At 34.3% G+C, this 14,491-nt stretch overlaps 1 protein-coding gene across 4 annotated transcripts in view; it reads right to left on the bottom strand.

Moving 5' to 3' along the window:
• The window catches only part of LOC150076655 (RNA binding protein fox-1 homolog 2-like), a 510,847-nt gene that overhangs the window by 139,580 nt on the left and 356,776 nt on the right, over positions 1-14,491 (bottom strand). For all 4 annotated transcript variants that reach the window (XM_090386158.1, XM_090386157.1, XM_090386155.1 and 1 more), the window contains 2 exons: positions 13,179-13,233; positions 808-934 (listed from right to left, as the gene is read on the bottom strand). In XM_090386158.1, coding sequence (XP_090242284.1) covers positions 808-934; positions 13,179-13,233 — 182 coding nt within the window. The remainder of the gene's footprint in view (positions 1-807; positions 935-13,178; positions 13,234-14,491) is intronic.

Consider the following 14,491-nt stretch of genomic DNA (forward strand, 5'->3'; position numbering starts at 1 on the left):
TTTAAAAATATAATTAGAAGTTTTTCACAGTTTTCACATATACAGTTAGCGTGTGTGATGACTCCAAGTAACACAAGCGTCCAGAACTGAAAACAGTTTTTGGTCAACTGTTTTCTGTGTGTCCATGGACAGTGAGCAGATATACAGTGCTTTAGCTACAGCTACATCACATAGGCTATCCATATACAGTATATGGATAGCCTATATGATGCTAATGAATGAAAATAATAATAATAATTGCTGGATGTCTATTGGTCCAATTTTGAGAAAATTTGGGAAGGCTTGACAAATCATTCTAACAGCAAAATATAAAATTTTTCAAAAAGCAATCATCCACTGGATGCACTGGATTCGAATGGCATACATGTGAATGTTTATCATTCGAATTGATGGACGGACAAAGAAATTACAATTGGCAGGTTTCTTAGAATTATAATCGAATCATACCTGTTAATTTTAATTTCAATTCAATTTTAATTAAATTTGGAATGGGCCAAACCAATCTTTCTAAAGGGCCCAAATATAAACTTTCATGAAAATCTATCCATTGGGAATCAAATTATTATTTGTGGATGGATAAAGATATAATAATTGTTACCTTTCTATTGGTCTGATTTCAATTAAATTTGGAATGACTTCAGAAATCTTTTTAAAAGGCCCAAATATAAATTGTGGATGGATGGACTGATGGACAAACCAACAAACAAAGTGAAGATAATAGGTGCATTATGCATACATGCTAATGCATCTAAAAAAAAAAAAAAAAAAAAAGGAAGACTTTGTATAATGCAGATTTAACCTACTTACGGAGTATAACCATGTAGAGCAGTGGCTGCTGCAGCTGCAGTGAGTGGAGAAGGATGTCTAGCAAAGGCAGTGGCAAAGGCTCCTCGTGCTCGACCTCGTTGTATAGCCACACCACGCAGAGCAGCAACTATGAAGAATACATAGGCATGTATGTATGTGTGTGAGTATGTAAATCTACATGTATATATACACCAGGTGGTTATAAAATAAGTTTCCCTATTTAGGAGACCTTAGTGTAAAAACGGTTAGAGTTAGCACTGTGAAAATCAGTGGGTATGTCATTTGGGGTATGGGGAAGCGATATGTAGAAGAAAAAAAATTAGTTCAAATTTCTGCCACCAGGAGAAAAACGGCGCTGATTATATGTAAAAGTTGTCATTTACTTCAAGACATGATGCTTACGCAAATGACATCCTGTTAGATAAAAGTAGAAAGGCCAATGGCCTCCATCAATAACCATGATGGCTCTTACAAAAAAGGAACATGCTCTTTTAGTAAAACTGTTCTACCAGAATAATAGTATCGCTAATGCACCACTACATGAATATCGGAAACTTAAAGGTTTGCATAAAGGACCTTTAATGTCAGTGGGGCTTCAAAAACTAATAAAAAAATTTGAAGCGACCGGGGAAATTCGAAGTGGCAGTTGCAGTGGCCTCCAGGTCTGAATGTGAACCAATAGCAGTCAGTAGTGCCAGAGGTATATCAAGAGACTTGAACCTTCCTTGGTCTACTGTACGTAAAATGCTTTGAATAATTTTATGCTGGTTCCCATACAAGATTCATTTAGTGCAAGAACTAAAGTCTTGTGATCAGCAACAACTAATAGACTTTTCTCTATGATTGATTTTTGGCTCGTATGGAACTTGACAATACATGGGCTCGAATGACCTTGTGGTCTTATGAGGCACATTTCACTCTTCATGGGGCTATAAATGCACAAAATTGTCAAATATGGGGAATTTGTCATCCATCTGCTGGACATGAAAGACCACTATAAAGTCCATACGTTACAGTATAGTGTGGATTCACAGCAGAGTTTATAATCAGACCATTTTACTTGAAGAGTCTACACCTCATGGCCCCGTTAGGTGTACGGTAACTAGTGCACTGTACTGCACTCTTCTAAGAGATCACATTATTCCCACTCTGCAAGAAAGGCAATGCTTGGAGACTGTAGTGTTCATGCAAGATGGTGCCCCTCCCCACATTGTTCTACAAGTGAAGGAACTGCTCCATTCAACATTCAAAAATGATCGCATCAATTCTAGAGACTTTCCACAGTTCTGGCCAGCCTGATCTAGTGATCAGGCTGGCCAGAACTGCGGAAAGTCCCTGTGACTGATCCCTGTGATTGTGGCTATGGGGATACTTGAAAGACAGAATTTACCATGGCAGCATACAGACACTTGTCGATTTGAAAGCAAGCATTAAACAACATGTACCCAACATCTCCAGTGAAATGCTACACAAAACTAAGTCACACGCACTCCTCCATTTTTAGAATGTCATTTCAAGTGAAGGAAAGTGCATAGAACAATATCTGTAGATTTCTAAGTTCTGATATTAAAATCTAATTCAAAGCTAAGTATTGCATTTCATGTTTACAGTGCCAATTTCTCCCCTGTGGCAGAAATTTGAACAAATTTTTTTTCTTCTACAAATCACTTTCCCATACCCTTTTAAATGACATACCCGGTGATTTTCACAGCGCCATCTCTAACAGTTTTGACACTACGGTCCCTTGAATAGGGAAACTTATTTTATAACTACCCGGTATATCCTCACAAAGTTTATATACAGTATTAGCTGCATAAGGCTTGAACTAATAATCTACTTTAAAACACTTTTACTGAATTGACAGAGTAAACTCATGTATCATGCTTCTTTAAAACCTAGAGATTAAAACGTATGATACACATACTTACCATTAGCATTAGTAGAGTAGAGGCACATGATGCAAGAAAGCAAACTTATACAGCATCAGCCAAAAAAAAACCATTTCACCCTTCCATTCGCTCCAAAATTTGTCCAGTTCTTCCTTGACTTTAAGCTATCAATTTCCACAACAACTGATGGAAGTTTGTTCCCATAATCAACTGCCCACTGGCTAAAGGCAATTTTCTGCACATCTATTACACAAGTCTTTCCTCAACTTGAATTTATGCCCCCTCAGGTGAACAATCTGAGCAAGAGGAAGAATCCCATTAGTAATAAGCTTGCTTAAACCATTCAAGGCCTTATACACCTCAATCAGATCACCTCATAAGCGCCTAGTCTCCAGACGTTGCAGTTTGCAGAACTTAAGTCATTCTTGGTACATTGGTGAGGGGAACCCTTTGTTCCCCTCACCAATCTCATTGCTCTTCTCTGTACTCATTCCAATAGCACTATATTCTTCCTAAAATGAGGCCTCCAGACCTGTATGCAGTACTCAAAGTGTGGCCTGACCATTGCCTTATACAAGAGTATAATCACCTCCTTATCCCTCCTAGCAAAATTCCTATATATCATTGACAAGACCCCATGACCTGTTCTGGCGCCTGTCTGCACTGCTCAGAAAACTTCATATCTGACTGCACAATTGCCCTCAGGTCTATTTCATTCTCCACTACCCTGAGTGTAACATCACCCAGTTGGTACATTTCTCTGGGGTTACTGCTACCCATATGCAGTACTTTCCATTTGTCAATGTTAAACTTCAGTTGCCACTTTTCACCCCATCTGCCCAACGTTTCCTGATCCTGTTGCAGCAGCATACAACCCTGCAACAGTGACAACCCTGCCAACCTTTGGATCATCTGCAAACTTTTACATTAAGCTTGATATATACCTTCATCAATATCACTGATAAATATTGAAAATAACAATGGGCTCAACACCGAACCCTGGGGGGACACCACTATTATCGTTAGTCTACGAAGAGCAGTGTCCACTGATTACCACTCTCTGTCTTCTCCCACTCAACCATCCTTTTATCCACTGTAGCAACCTACTCTTAATGCCATACCTCTCCAATTTATATAGCAGTCTTCCATGTGCAACAGTATCAAAAGCTTTCCTGAAATCCAAACATATGATATCAAAATTACTTTTTGCATCCAGTTCCTTTCTGGCCATGTCATAGTATCCAATCAAATTAGCCAGACAAGTCTTCACCTTAAAAAACCCATGCTGTGTCTAAATTATTACTGCAGTCTTGTCTAGATGATCCTGCAATGCTTTTTTAACCAGTGACTTCATTATGGCTCACATCTGGTGAGTATGGGCTTGGCACACCTAGGGTCCTGAGCTGGATATCATCATTCTTCTCTTTCTTGGTGATTTCCTTTTGATTCTCTCTCAGGGTAACTCGAGAATTTTTTTTTTTTTTTTGGCTGGTGCAGCATAAGCCTCAGGCTTCCTTGCACCATACAGCTAATAATAATAATAATAATAATAATACAATACAATTTTATCAAGAGAATTTGTTTATAATAAAAGAACTTGTTAAGAAAAGTGAATTTCTTGGCAAAAAGTTGTAATTCGTCATTTACAACAGTTTTTGCATACAGATTTGTTAATTAACGGAAAAGACAATGAAGTCATTACACACAGTACATTCCACACTGCAAACAGAGAAAGTAATTGATCTGCATATCAGGTCTAATCTACTGTATCATTGAGTATCAAAAATCTTCTTATTAGGAATTTTAATTTGGAGATAGAATAACTTCTCCTGCGCCTGAAATTAACGATAGCCAACAAGTTATTTATTATGTTCATTGTGTGCCTATCTCCAAATCTATTTAGTACCCTAGGGTGAGGCAAAACAATTGCTTTTGGATTCCTAAAGTTATGTGATACATTGCTTTGAAGATTCGACTCTTCATAAATAGTGTTAAGATTCTTCAAGAATAAATTTAATTTCAGTTTTTGAATTGGATAAAGTATTTTATATTTCAACAAAAATTGCCTTCTCTTATTCAGATCATTCCAAGAGTTTGTCCCCATTAAAAGTTTCAGAATCCTGTTAAGTAAGTTGTTTATTACCCTTATTTCAGTTATATTTGCTCATGCCCATACATTTACTAAATAATTGAGTTGGGAGTCCACTAATGCATAATATAAGGTAACTTTTGTTCTTAGATTTAACTTATTTTTAATGTAATAAAAAAAGTAAACATAAAATCTCATTTTTTTGTACAAGTTTGTTATATGCATTGCCCAATTTAGACTATAGTCAATCCATAACCCAAGGTAACAGTGATTTGAAACTTCTTCCACTGTTAGACATTTGCAATTCTGGAAATCTTGAACATGTAGGCATTTATGTTCATGTAATAGGTCTAATTACCAAAAATTTTGTTTTTTCAAAGCTGAGTGCTAATTTATTGTCATGCAACCAATTTTGTAAATTTATTACATCCTGCTGTAAATCTTTTGCCATTTTTGTCAGGTTCTTTCCAATTGTATATAAGATTATATCATCTGCATAAATTTTTAAAAAGGAGTTCTTTATTTCTTCGAATATGTCATTTATATAGATGTTGAACATGATTGGCCCTGCATGAGTGCCCTGAGGTACTCCTCTCTTTACATTATATGATTTTCTCTTTGTATTCTCTACTTCTACTGTTATTTTTCTTTTGGTTAAATAAGATGCTAAGAGTTGATTGATTCTTCCCCTTATACCATATTTCAGTAATTTCTGTTTCAAGATTGGGATATCAATTAGTTTATATGTCATATAAGTCATATGCTTTGGTCAAATCAATAAATAAAATCATTATGAAGTCATTGTTGTTTAAATGTAAGTTAAAAGAGTCTACTAAGCTTTCTAAAAATGTCTGTGTGCTCTTGCCCTTTGGATATGAGAATAAAGAGTTGTTTAACAGTCCATACTGATGTAAATATTTGCTTATATCGGAAAATATATAATTTTCTATTATTTTATTTATAATCGACTGAATTGTAATTGGTCTATAATTACAAAAGTCATCAGGTTGTCCCTTTTTATATACAGGGAGTATTTTAAAGGAAAGTAGATCTGTAGGATAATTTCCCCGATTCTAACATTCGTGCTATAAGCTCCACCAAGAGAACAGTGAACTGTTCTTTATTTCTCTTTACTTCGATTACTGTAATACAGTCCAGTCTGTAAGTTTTCTTGTTTAACTGTTCTATGATCTTAAGAATTTCTGTGTACTGTGGAGCTAAGACTACACAAGAGTTCACTATCTGAGGAGGACTATCTCTTTGAGAAAAGGAGTCTTGGCAATAGTGTATATTGTATCTACTGAGATCTAATACAGCTTTGGAAAATCTATTTTCAGCCTCATATTGTTTGTTTGTACCAGAGATCTGTTCTAATAATGTTTTAATTTGATTTCCCCCCCCCCCCTTTTTTTTCCCTTGTACTTAGTAGGTTATTTATAATGTTCTATTTTTCCTTTTGAGTTATCTGCTTATCCATAAAAAGTTGATTGTAATAAGTGTTTTTTGTTTTCTAATCATACCTGTCAATTTATTTCTTAGTGTTTTATAATTATGATAATGTTCTATCTTTGATGGACAATTTCTATACTGCCTTAAGTATTTATCTCTTTGTACCATTAATTCTTCTATTTCTTTTGTCATCCAAGGTTTCTTATGCTTAATCCTGTTACTCCTAGGATTTATGTTGCAATCTAAGTGATTTACTTTTCTCTCCATATTTAACCTTGAATTGTTTATCATTCGTACTACCTTATTTGAAAAGTCATTTACATTTGTTGTGTAGGATATTTGCTCTTGTATTAACAAGTTTTCCATGTTCTGTTTCAGTTTACCTGTTGACAAATAATTTTTCTTCGCAACATTTGTTAATTTTATATCTTCACATGGATGTTGTTTTGAGTGCATATCTATTATTAGTATGCACGTTCTGTGATCTGAAAGTCGATTTAATAGTAAGTAGGAATTTGCATACTTCAACTTTATATTTGTTATAATGTAATCTAAGCATGAGCTTACTGTTGTATCACCCACCATCCTTTGTTGCCTGGTTATTCCAAATAAGGTATGTTCAAATCCATAATTGTTTAAGATTGCAGAGTATCTGAGTGTTACATTTTCTGTTTCATCGGTTAGTAAATTGATATTGAAGTCTCCTACTAGTATGGTCTTATCTGCTTGTATGTCATCTCATTGCAGAATTATGTTATCTAATTATATTAGAAAGCTTTTTATAGAATCTGCTGGTAGCCTATAGATAGCACAAATCATGAATGTGTTTTGTGGATCTTCTCCTAATAATTTGACAAAGCAGTTTTCACAAGACTGAGTCAAGTGGTAAGCTTGTATTGCCTTATAGCATGTTCTGTAGTATATTATTATTCCTCCACCCCTTCTCAACTCTCTCAACTTATAGACCTTGTCATAACCTTGTATGTTATAATTAGCAATTTCATCACTTTTTATATTAACCTCTGTTAATACTATACATGAGATATATTCTTCAATTTTTTCTTAATGACCTGATATTTAGAGCTACCAGAAAAAACTTTTTTTATCAATTAAAAGAGCTTGAACATTTGGATTATTTAAAAAATGTAAAGGTGAAGTGAAAATTTGTGATTCCACAAAAAGCATACCTGATGTCTTAATTTTACCTTAGTACCAGATTTCAAGTAACTACAATTATTCACAATAAAGGAGTCTTATTTTATATACTGCAGTTCCTTTGAACTCAAGATTCTTATGACTCTTGAAGATTCGTTCTTCTTCACGTAAATTCTTCCATGTTTTAACCATAAAAATTTGTAATTGTGAGTTTTCACTAATTGTTTTGTTTCCCAAAACAATTTCTTGAGGTGAGTTGTTAAGTGGTCATTTATGTAGATTGGAATATTGCTGTTCTGAAAAATATCATTTGCTGTGAGTCGAATTTCCTTTCCTTTTCTCATCCATTTATCTTTTTCCACATGATTTGCAAATTTCATAATTAGAGTAGGCTTATCATTTATTTTTTTATTGTTAGGTATGTAGTAGTGCTCTACTTCCTAATTGTGCTGTAAGTTCAATGAAAGCGCTAGCTGCTGAATAACAAGATCTAGATTTTGGCCTGCTAATCCAGTTAATCCTACTATTTCTACATTATTTTCTAATAACTGTTGTTCTATCGAGTCAATCCTTAAGTTAAGTAGAATGAAATTTTCCTCATTTTGCTTGAATAAAGCTTCCAGATCGACAATTCTTTTGTAGATAGCTGCATTGGAGTCCTGCAGCTTGCTTATGCTTTTTTGTATTTTGTCAAAGGATTCTGAGACAAATGAAATCGATTTTTTGATATCTTCTACTTCTGTCTTCAAGTCTTCCATTTTGTTCTTTATCGGTACAATTTCTGTTAGTAAATCCAGTAAATGGATTTTACTGGATAGTCTCCCTAGTACGTCCCCTATATTTAGGGTATTCACCTGCATTTGTGTGACTTCTAAATCTTCGTTTGTTACAGCTGTTGAATTCAGTAAATCGTGAAATTCTTCTGCCGAATAGGAAATTTCACTTCTCCCTTCCCTCTCTTCTTTCCTGCACAATATACACCTCCACAGTTGTTTCTTCTGCTTCACCATCCCTTTATAGGTTGCTTCTTTCAATGAGCATCGAAAATGATACCCATTGTTGCAACCATGACATACCACCTCCACCACTTGTGTTAACTACGCCAAATCTTTGGCGTAGTTAACACAAGATGTTTCTGCTAATGCACTTGCACGAAATGAATAACAAAAGAAAGAATTAAACAGCTTACAAATGGCAACGGTTTCCAATTTACTCTAAGAGTGCTGATACAGTAGACATGCTTACTCTCTTCCCACTAGCGGAATAATAATAATAATTTCCCTGTAACAGAAGTCAAACTAACAGGTCTGTTAGTTTGACTTCTGTTAAACTAACAGGTCTGTAATTACTCGTCACCCTTTGATCCCCTTTGTGAATTAGAGATACATTTGCACATCTTCAGTTTGTGGGGACTTCCTCTGAGTCCAAGGATGCTCTCATAATTATGGCTAAGAGTTTGCTTACTTTCTCTGTCACCTACTTTAATATAACAGAAAGATCCCATCCACCCCAGGTGCCTTTCTTATGTTTAATTTCAACAATTTCTCCTTCACTTTGCTCTATATCTGGCCTACTCCTCCTTGAATAACTCCGCATATGTGAATGTAGATGCAAAATATTCATTTAGTTGGGCAGCTATCTGAGAATGATCATCCACAGTCAAACCATTGATATCATGTGGACTAATCTGATTCATCCTCTTCCTTTTAGAGTTTATATAAGTAACGAAGTCTTTACTGTTTTTCTTTGCATCCTTTGCCAAAGATTTCTCATAATCTGCCTTCGCTTACCTAACCACCTTTGTGACTTGATTACAGAATAGCTTATATCTAACATAGACTTCTGTGTCACCTGATAATTTATATGCATCCCATACATTTTTCTTTTCTGCAACAAGTCTCATTAGGTCATCTGACATCCATTTGGGCCTAAATCCAGAACAGTATTTCTTAGTTGGAACAAAAAGCCTAGTAGCTTCCAAGATTCCTAGAAGCTTTCTATCCTTGTCTATACTTCCTTGAATGCTTCCCATTTAGAATTTTTTTTTTTATAATTTGCTGTTGGTAACATAATCAATTGGTCCCACTGTATAGAATTTAAAAAAATTTGTGAGACCACTGTAGTCCATTTTTCGAAAGCTAAAACCCTTTCCTTTACCCCTGATGGTAGTTACATCTTTAAGTAAATCCCACATCAGTACACTGTGATCACTGCCACCTAGTGGTTACTATATCTGTAATTTCTTATATCACCGCTGATAATGAGATCAAGAGTGTTACTCCCTCTGGTTGCCTCTCTAACAAGCTGCTGTAGAAAAAAATCATCCAGTAAATTCACAAAAATCTTACTAGTGTGCAAGTGACCAATCCACAAGTTGCAGTCAATATCTGGGAAGTTAAATCCTCCATTATAAGACACTGTGATTTACTGGCCCACTCTATTTCCCTGTATAACTGTCCATTGTACTCATCAGAATCATTAGGCCTATAACAAACTCCTACTCTCATTTTTGCTTTGCCAGTGCTTATGTCACACCAAACTGTACGATTAGGACAAGTTACCATTAGTGCTGCTACAGTGATACTAAACCGATGTTATCGTGTGTTGTGTTCACGCACCAATCAGCACGTCGTTTGCCACGCCTACCTGTCAATCAGTATATCGTTCTCGACTTTGCTCCAGACCGTTAACACCTACCGTCTGTTTACCGAGTGAGCAGCGCTAGAGTGCCGTATCGGCAAACTAATTTTCCGCGTAAGTTATCCGACGTTTCTCGTCGTTCTCGTGCAGGCTTTCTTTACCTTCGCCAGATGTATTATTGTTTTCAAATAGTAAAAAAGAACATGAAACCTAATATTTGTTTAAGATGCTTCCTATTCTATGGGAAGCAATATAAATAATTAAACATTCTGCACAATGAAACATGCCAAATTTGAAAGAAATTTTGAAAAAATTTGAAAACGGAAGTGAATAATATTTAATATGTATCTAATGAGTGCCTAATATGTATAAAATAATTATTAATTTTTTAAAGGTATATTTGTACACAGTATGCAGAAAGTGAGTGCTTACTATGTGTACAAATTTTGAGTACATAATGATCTTTAAAATTGTAAAATAGACAATTTAATAGATTCATGTTTATATTTTAATTATGATAAAACATTTTTCATATTTAAAATTTTCATCAGAATTAATATTTTCTTTTTGTTGTTTTGAAAATAAAAGCTGTAAAAAACACAGCATTTTTTAAATATTTAATTTTTCATTAACACATAAAAAGTTATATACAATAAGTATTGCAATGCATTAACAATGGATGAAATATTGGTATCATCAAAGAAGAATTAAATAAAACTCAAAATTTTTTCCCAGAAATTGAAAAGAAAGGTGGCACCCACAATTATAGTAAATACAGAAGAAGGTCACCTGTTAGGTGATCTGCCACCATGTTTGCTGGGTGTCAAAATTGGCATACTTGGCAGATATTTTTTCACTTCTTAACAAACTAAATTTGTGATTACAATGTCCAAAGGCTTTCTATCTTCCACCTGCAACTGCGATAGAAGCATTAAAAAATAAATTAACTGTTTGGAAAAATAGGTTAGATGAAGGAGTATTTGATATGTTTCATTTTTTTTTCAGAAGTTGTCAACAAAAGAGAATCTAGCATTAACAGTATTGCCAAGCTTGTTTCCAAACATTCAGATAAACTGGAAACCCATTTCAAAAAGTATTTTCCATCTCAAGACAATTTTAGAATTGTTTTTTTGTTCGTACTGGATTCATTCATTCATTCATTCTGATTGTGAAACAAATAAGCTGTTACTTTCTGTTTCAGAGCAAGACAGCCTCACTGAATTACCAAGTGATCCAATGTTGAAAGCTCTATTTAAGAGTTTGCCTTTGGAAACAATTTGGCTTAAAATTAAACAAGGGCATGGACAACTTTGTGAGAAAGCTGTTAAGAAACTTGTACCATTTCCTTCAACATATTTTTGCGAGATGGGGATTTCTCTGCTATGGCAACTGTAAAAACTAAGGAAAGAAACAGTCTCCAACTTGAGTCTACACTTCGACTTGCTGTTTCTTGCATTACGCCAAGAATTCATATTCTTATAAATGAGGCACAATTTAATGATAAAACCCAGGTTTTTCATTAAGTATTTTCCATAAATTGTCATTTGTTTTTCATTAATAATTTATAAAATATAGGTGTAAATAAACAATAGTTTACCCATAAATTTAAATACATTAGTAGTGTAATGGCATCGTTTAATTTTATCTCATATTGTGGCTACCTTCTCACAACGAGATACCAAGTATTGCACTACTTCGAATAAATAACGCTTCTCTTGTAGAGGAGACAACTGTAATTTATTCTCAGTGGGTCCCACCACCCAGATGCGTTTCGGAGCTTGTTGGCTCACTCATCAGTGTGCGGGCAGGTACCCTGATAATGCAGACATGCCATTGTGGCTGAAAAGTTAATTCCACAATAATTTCACCATTTGGCATCTCTCATATTGTGGAATTAGCTTCGTATGTCTGCATTATCAGGGTACCAGCCCGCCCACCGATGAGTGAGCCAACAAGCTCTGAAATGCATCTGGGTGGCGGTGGTGCCCACTGAGAATAAATAACAGTAGTCTCCTCCACCAGAGAAGCATTATTTATTCAAAGTAGTGCAATACCTGGTATCTCATTGTGAAGGTAGCCACAATATGAGATAAAATCAAATGAAAATGATGCCATTACTCTATTTATGTAGTTAAACTATGGTGTATTTACACTGATATTATATAATTGATTTCACTCATAACATATTACACCTTGTGCATTTAGTCTTCAAAATATTAATAATTTATGCAACAGCATTATTAATACAATTACTAAATCCTTAAAACTATCTACAAATCATTATAGTACTACTTATATACTTATAAATGTAAAAATACATCAATTAGAATAAGTGAGGTTTTTCTTTTTACTGCAGTGGGCCCAACAGTTCTTGAGCAAGTGGTAGGTGGGATGCAGGAGACAAAAGGTTGAGAACCACTGGTCTAGAGCAACACCTTTAAATTTTCCATAAAATTTATCCAAAAATAAATGGTATAAACCAAAAGATTCCCTGCAGACTGCACATGATGAAATCTATATTGGAAATTGGTAATCAAGATAAAAGGTTTCTAGATGGTGTACGAACTGGCAGTTGGTAGATGTATTCATTAGTTTGATTTGGTGAACAGTTGTGGGATCATTTTCAAAAGATAATACTGGAGCTAGGCCAATAAAAAAATATTGTGAGGGAGCCATCTGAGGGAACTATATTAGAGAGAGAGAGAGAGAGAGAGAGAGAGAGAGAGAGAGAGAGAGAGAGAGAGAGAGAGAGAGAGAGAGAGAGAATCTTTATTGCAACTAAATTAATACAATGTACATATATAGATTTAGGTAAAGTTGCAACTGTCCCATCACAGCCAACAGCCAGGCCGTATTCTTGGCCTTTGGCCATATTCTTAACTTACCTCAGGTGGCATATGTCTAAGATCTAGAAAGCAACTTTCAAATAACATAATTAAGTGAAAGTCAATATCTTATGCACGACAGGTGGTGAAAGTGTATAAAATGGGGCCAAGGATATGATTTAGTCTCTATACAAAATGTATAGAAACTACACCAAAGTTGAACTCTTAAGAGCTTCTAATCAATTAAGAGTTCAAATTAATTATTTTTCCATGTTACATTTCTTCTAATTAAAAAGATATATTGATACAAATAACAATACTAACCATTTGGTATGGTTGGTGTTTTCTTTGTTTGTACTCTAGCAGTGGCATTATTTACCTGTGTTTAGAAATAAATTGCATATCAATATGGTACATTAATTTTTTTAATTAATAATAAATGGTTTCCCTCCATATATATCAGGCTTTTATGAAATTGTTTGTAATGCATAATGGTAGTTGAAAATCATGCTTATTATTAAAAATGGTGACCCTATCCAAAATAATTTTTATGCTGCTGATTAGAGCAAACTAATTTTAGGATGGATTCTTTGTGGCAACAAGCTTTGCCATTTTGTTTAAATTAATATATACAGAGGGAAGTAGATGCTTTATTAATTTATATTTTATTCTTTTAATTGTACTAATAAATTTAGCACAGATAAAAGCAAAGAACTCTCATATTCTGGGGGTTCAACAATGGCATGGGAGTCATTTTGAGACTCTCCTTCATAAAGAGAACATTATCCTTTTGCACTTTAAAACCATTATATTTACCAGATATAATTCATAACAGGAATAACAAGGAAATTTTTTTGCCATGGTTTCCACTGAATAGGGGAAAAAAAAAAAAAAAACAATGAACCCCACATGCCAAAGTCCAAATTATGTTTTGAACATGTTGATATGGTGTTTAATCAGAATATGCTAAACATTTTAGTCATTAATAATTCTAAATAATAACTTTATAGAATAAATATACCACACCGATAAAAATATGCACATATTTTATCAACAGCTAAAAAATGATATTTGTAATTAGAGGTAAATGTAAATTTTTGAATTAATATATGGTAAGCAGACATGATATCTAAAGGCGCCTCCGTAGCCAGGTGGGAAGGAGCAGCAGTGCGTAGCACACCCTTCTTGATTAGACCGGGGTTCGAGCCCGTCACCACCAAATACGGAACATGCGGAAAGGTCAGGGAATGACCACCGCACCGGAGCAATATAGCCTTAGTTGCTAATGCTCCTAAAAAACCAAATAACAAATAACAACATGATATCTAAAAATAAAAAAAATTTGAAATTAATATGCTGTGCCACATAATGTTTTTTTTTTTTTTTTTAAGATTAAGCTGTTGCTGCAGTTTTGAAGTACTGTGAACTTTGAATACTGATTATCAAAGAAAGAATTTAGGAAATTACTGGAAAAAAACAAAATTGTAAGGCAGACTTCACATATATAAATATAAAATTTGCAGTTCCATTTTTCTGCCACAGTCTGTAACAAAAACATCTGTGAAGTACAAACATAAATAACAAATTATCACATATGGTAACATATGGGGAGGGACATCAGTTTATAGACTTAAAGT

This window comes from Mastigoproctus giganteus, chromosome 12, assembly GCF_048544385.1.
Source record: "Mastigoproctus giganteus isolate SK-2022 chromosome 12, ASM4854438v1, whole genome shotgun sequence".
Lineage (NCBI taxonomy): Eukaryota > Metazoa > Arthropoda > Arachnida > Uropygi > Thelyphonidae > Mastigoproctus > Mastigoproctus giganteus.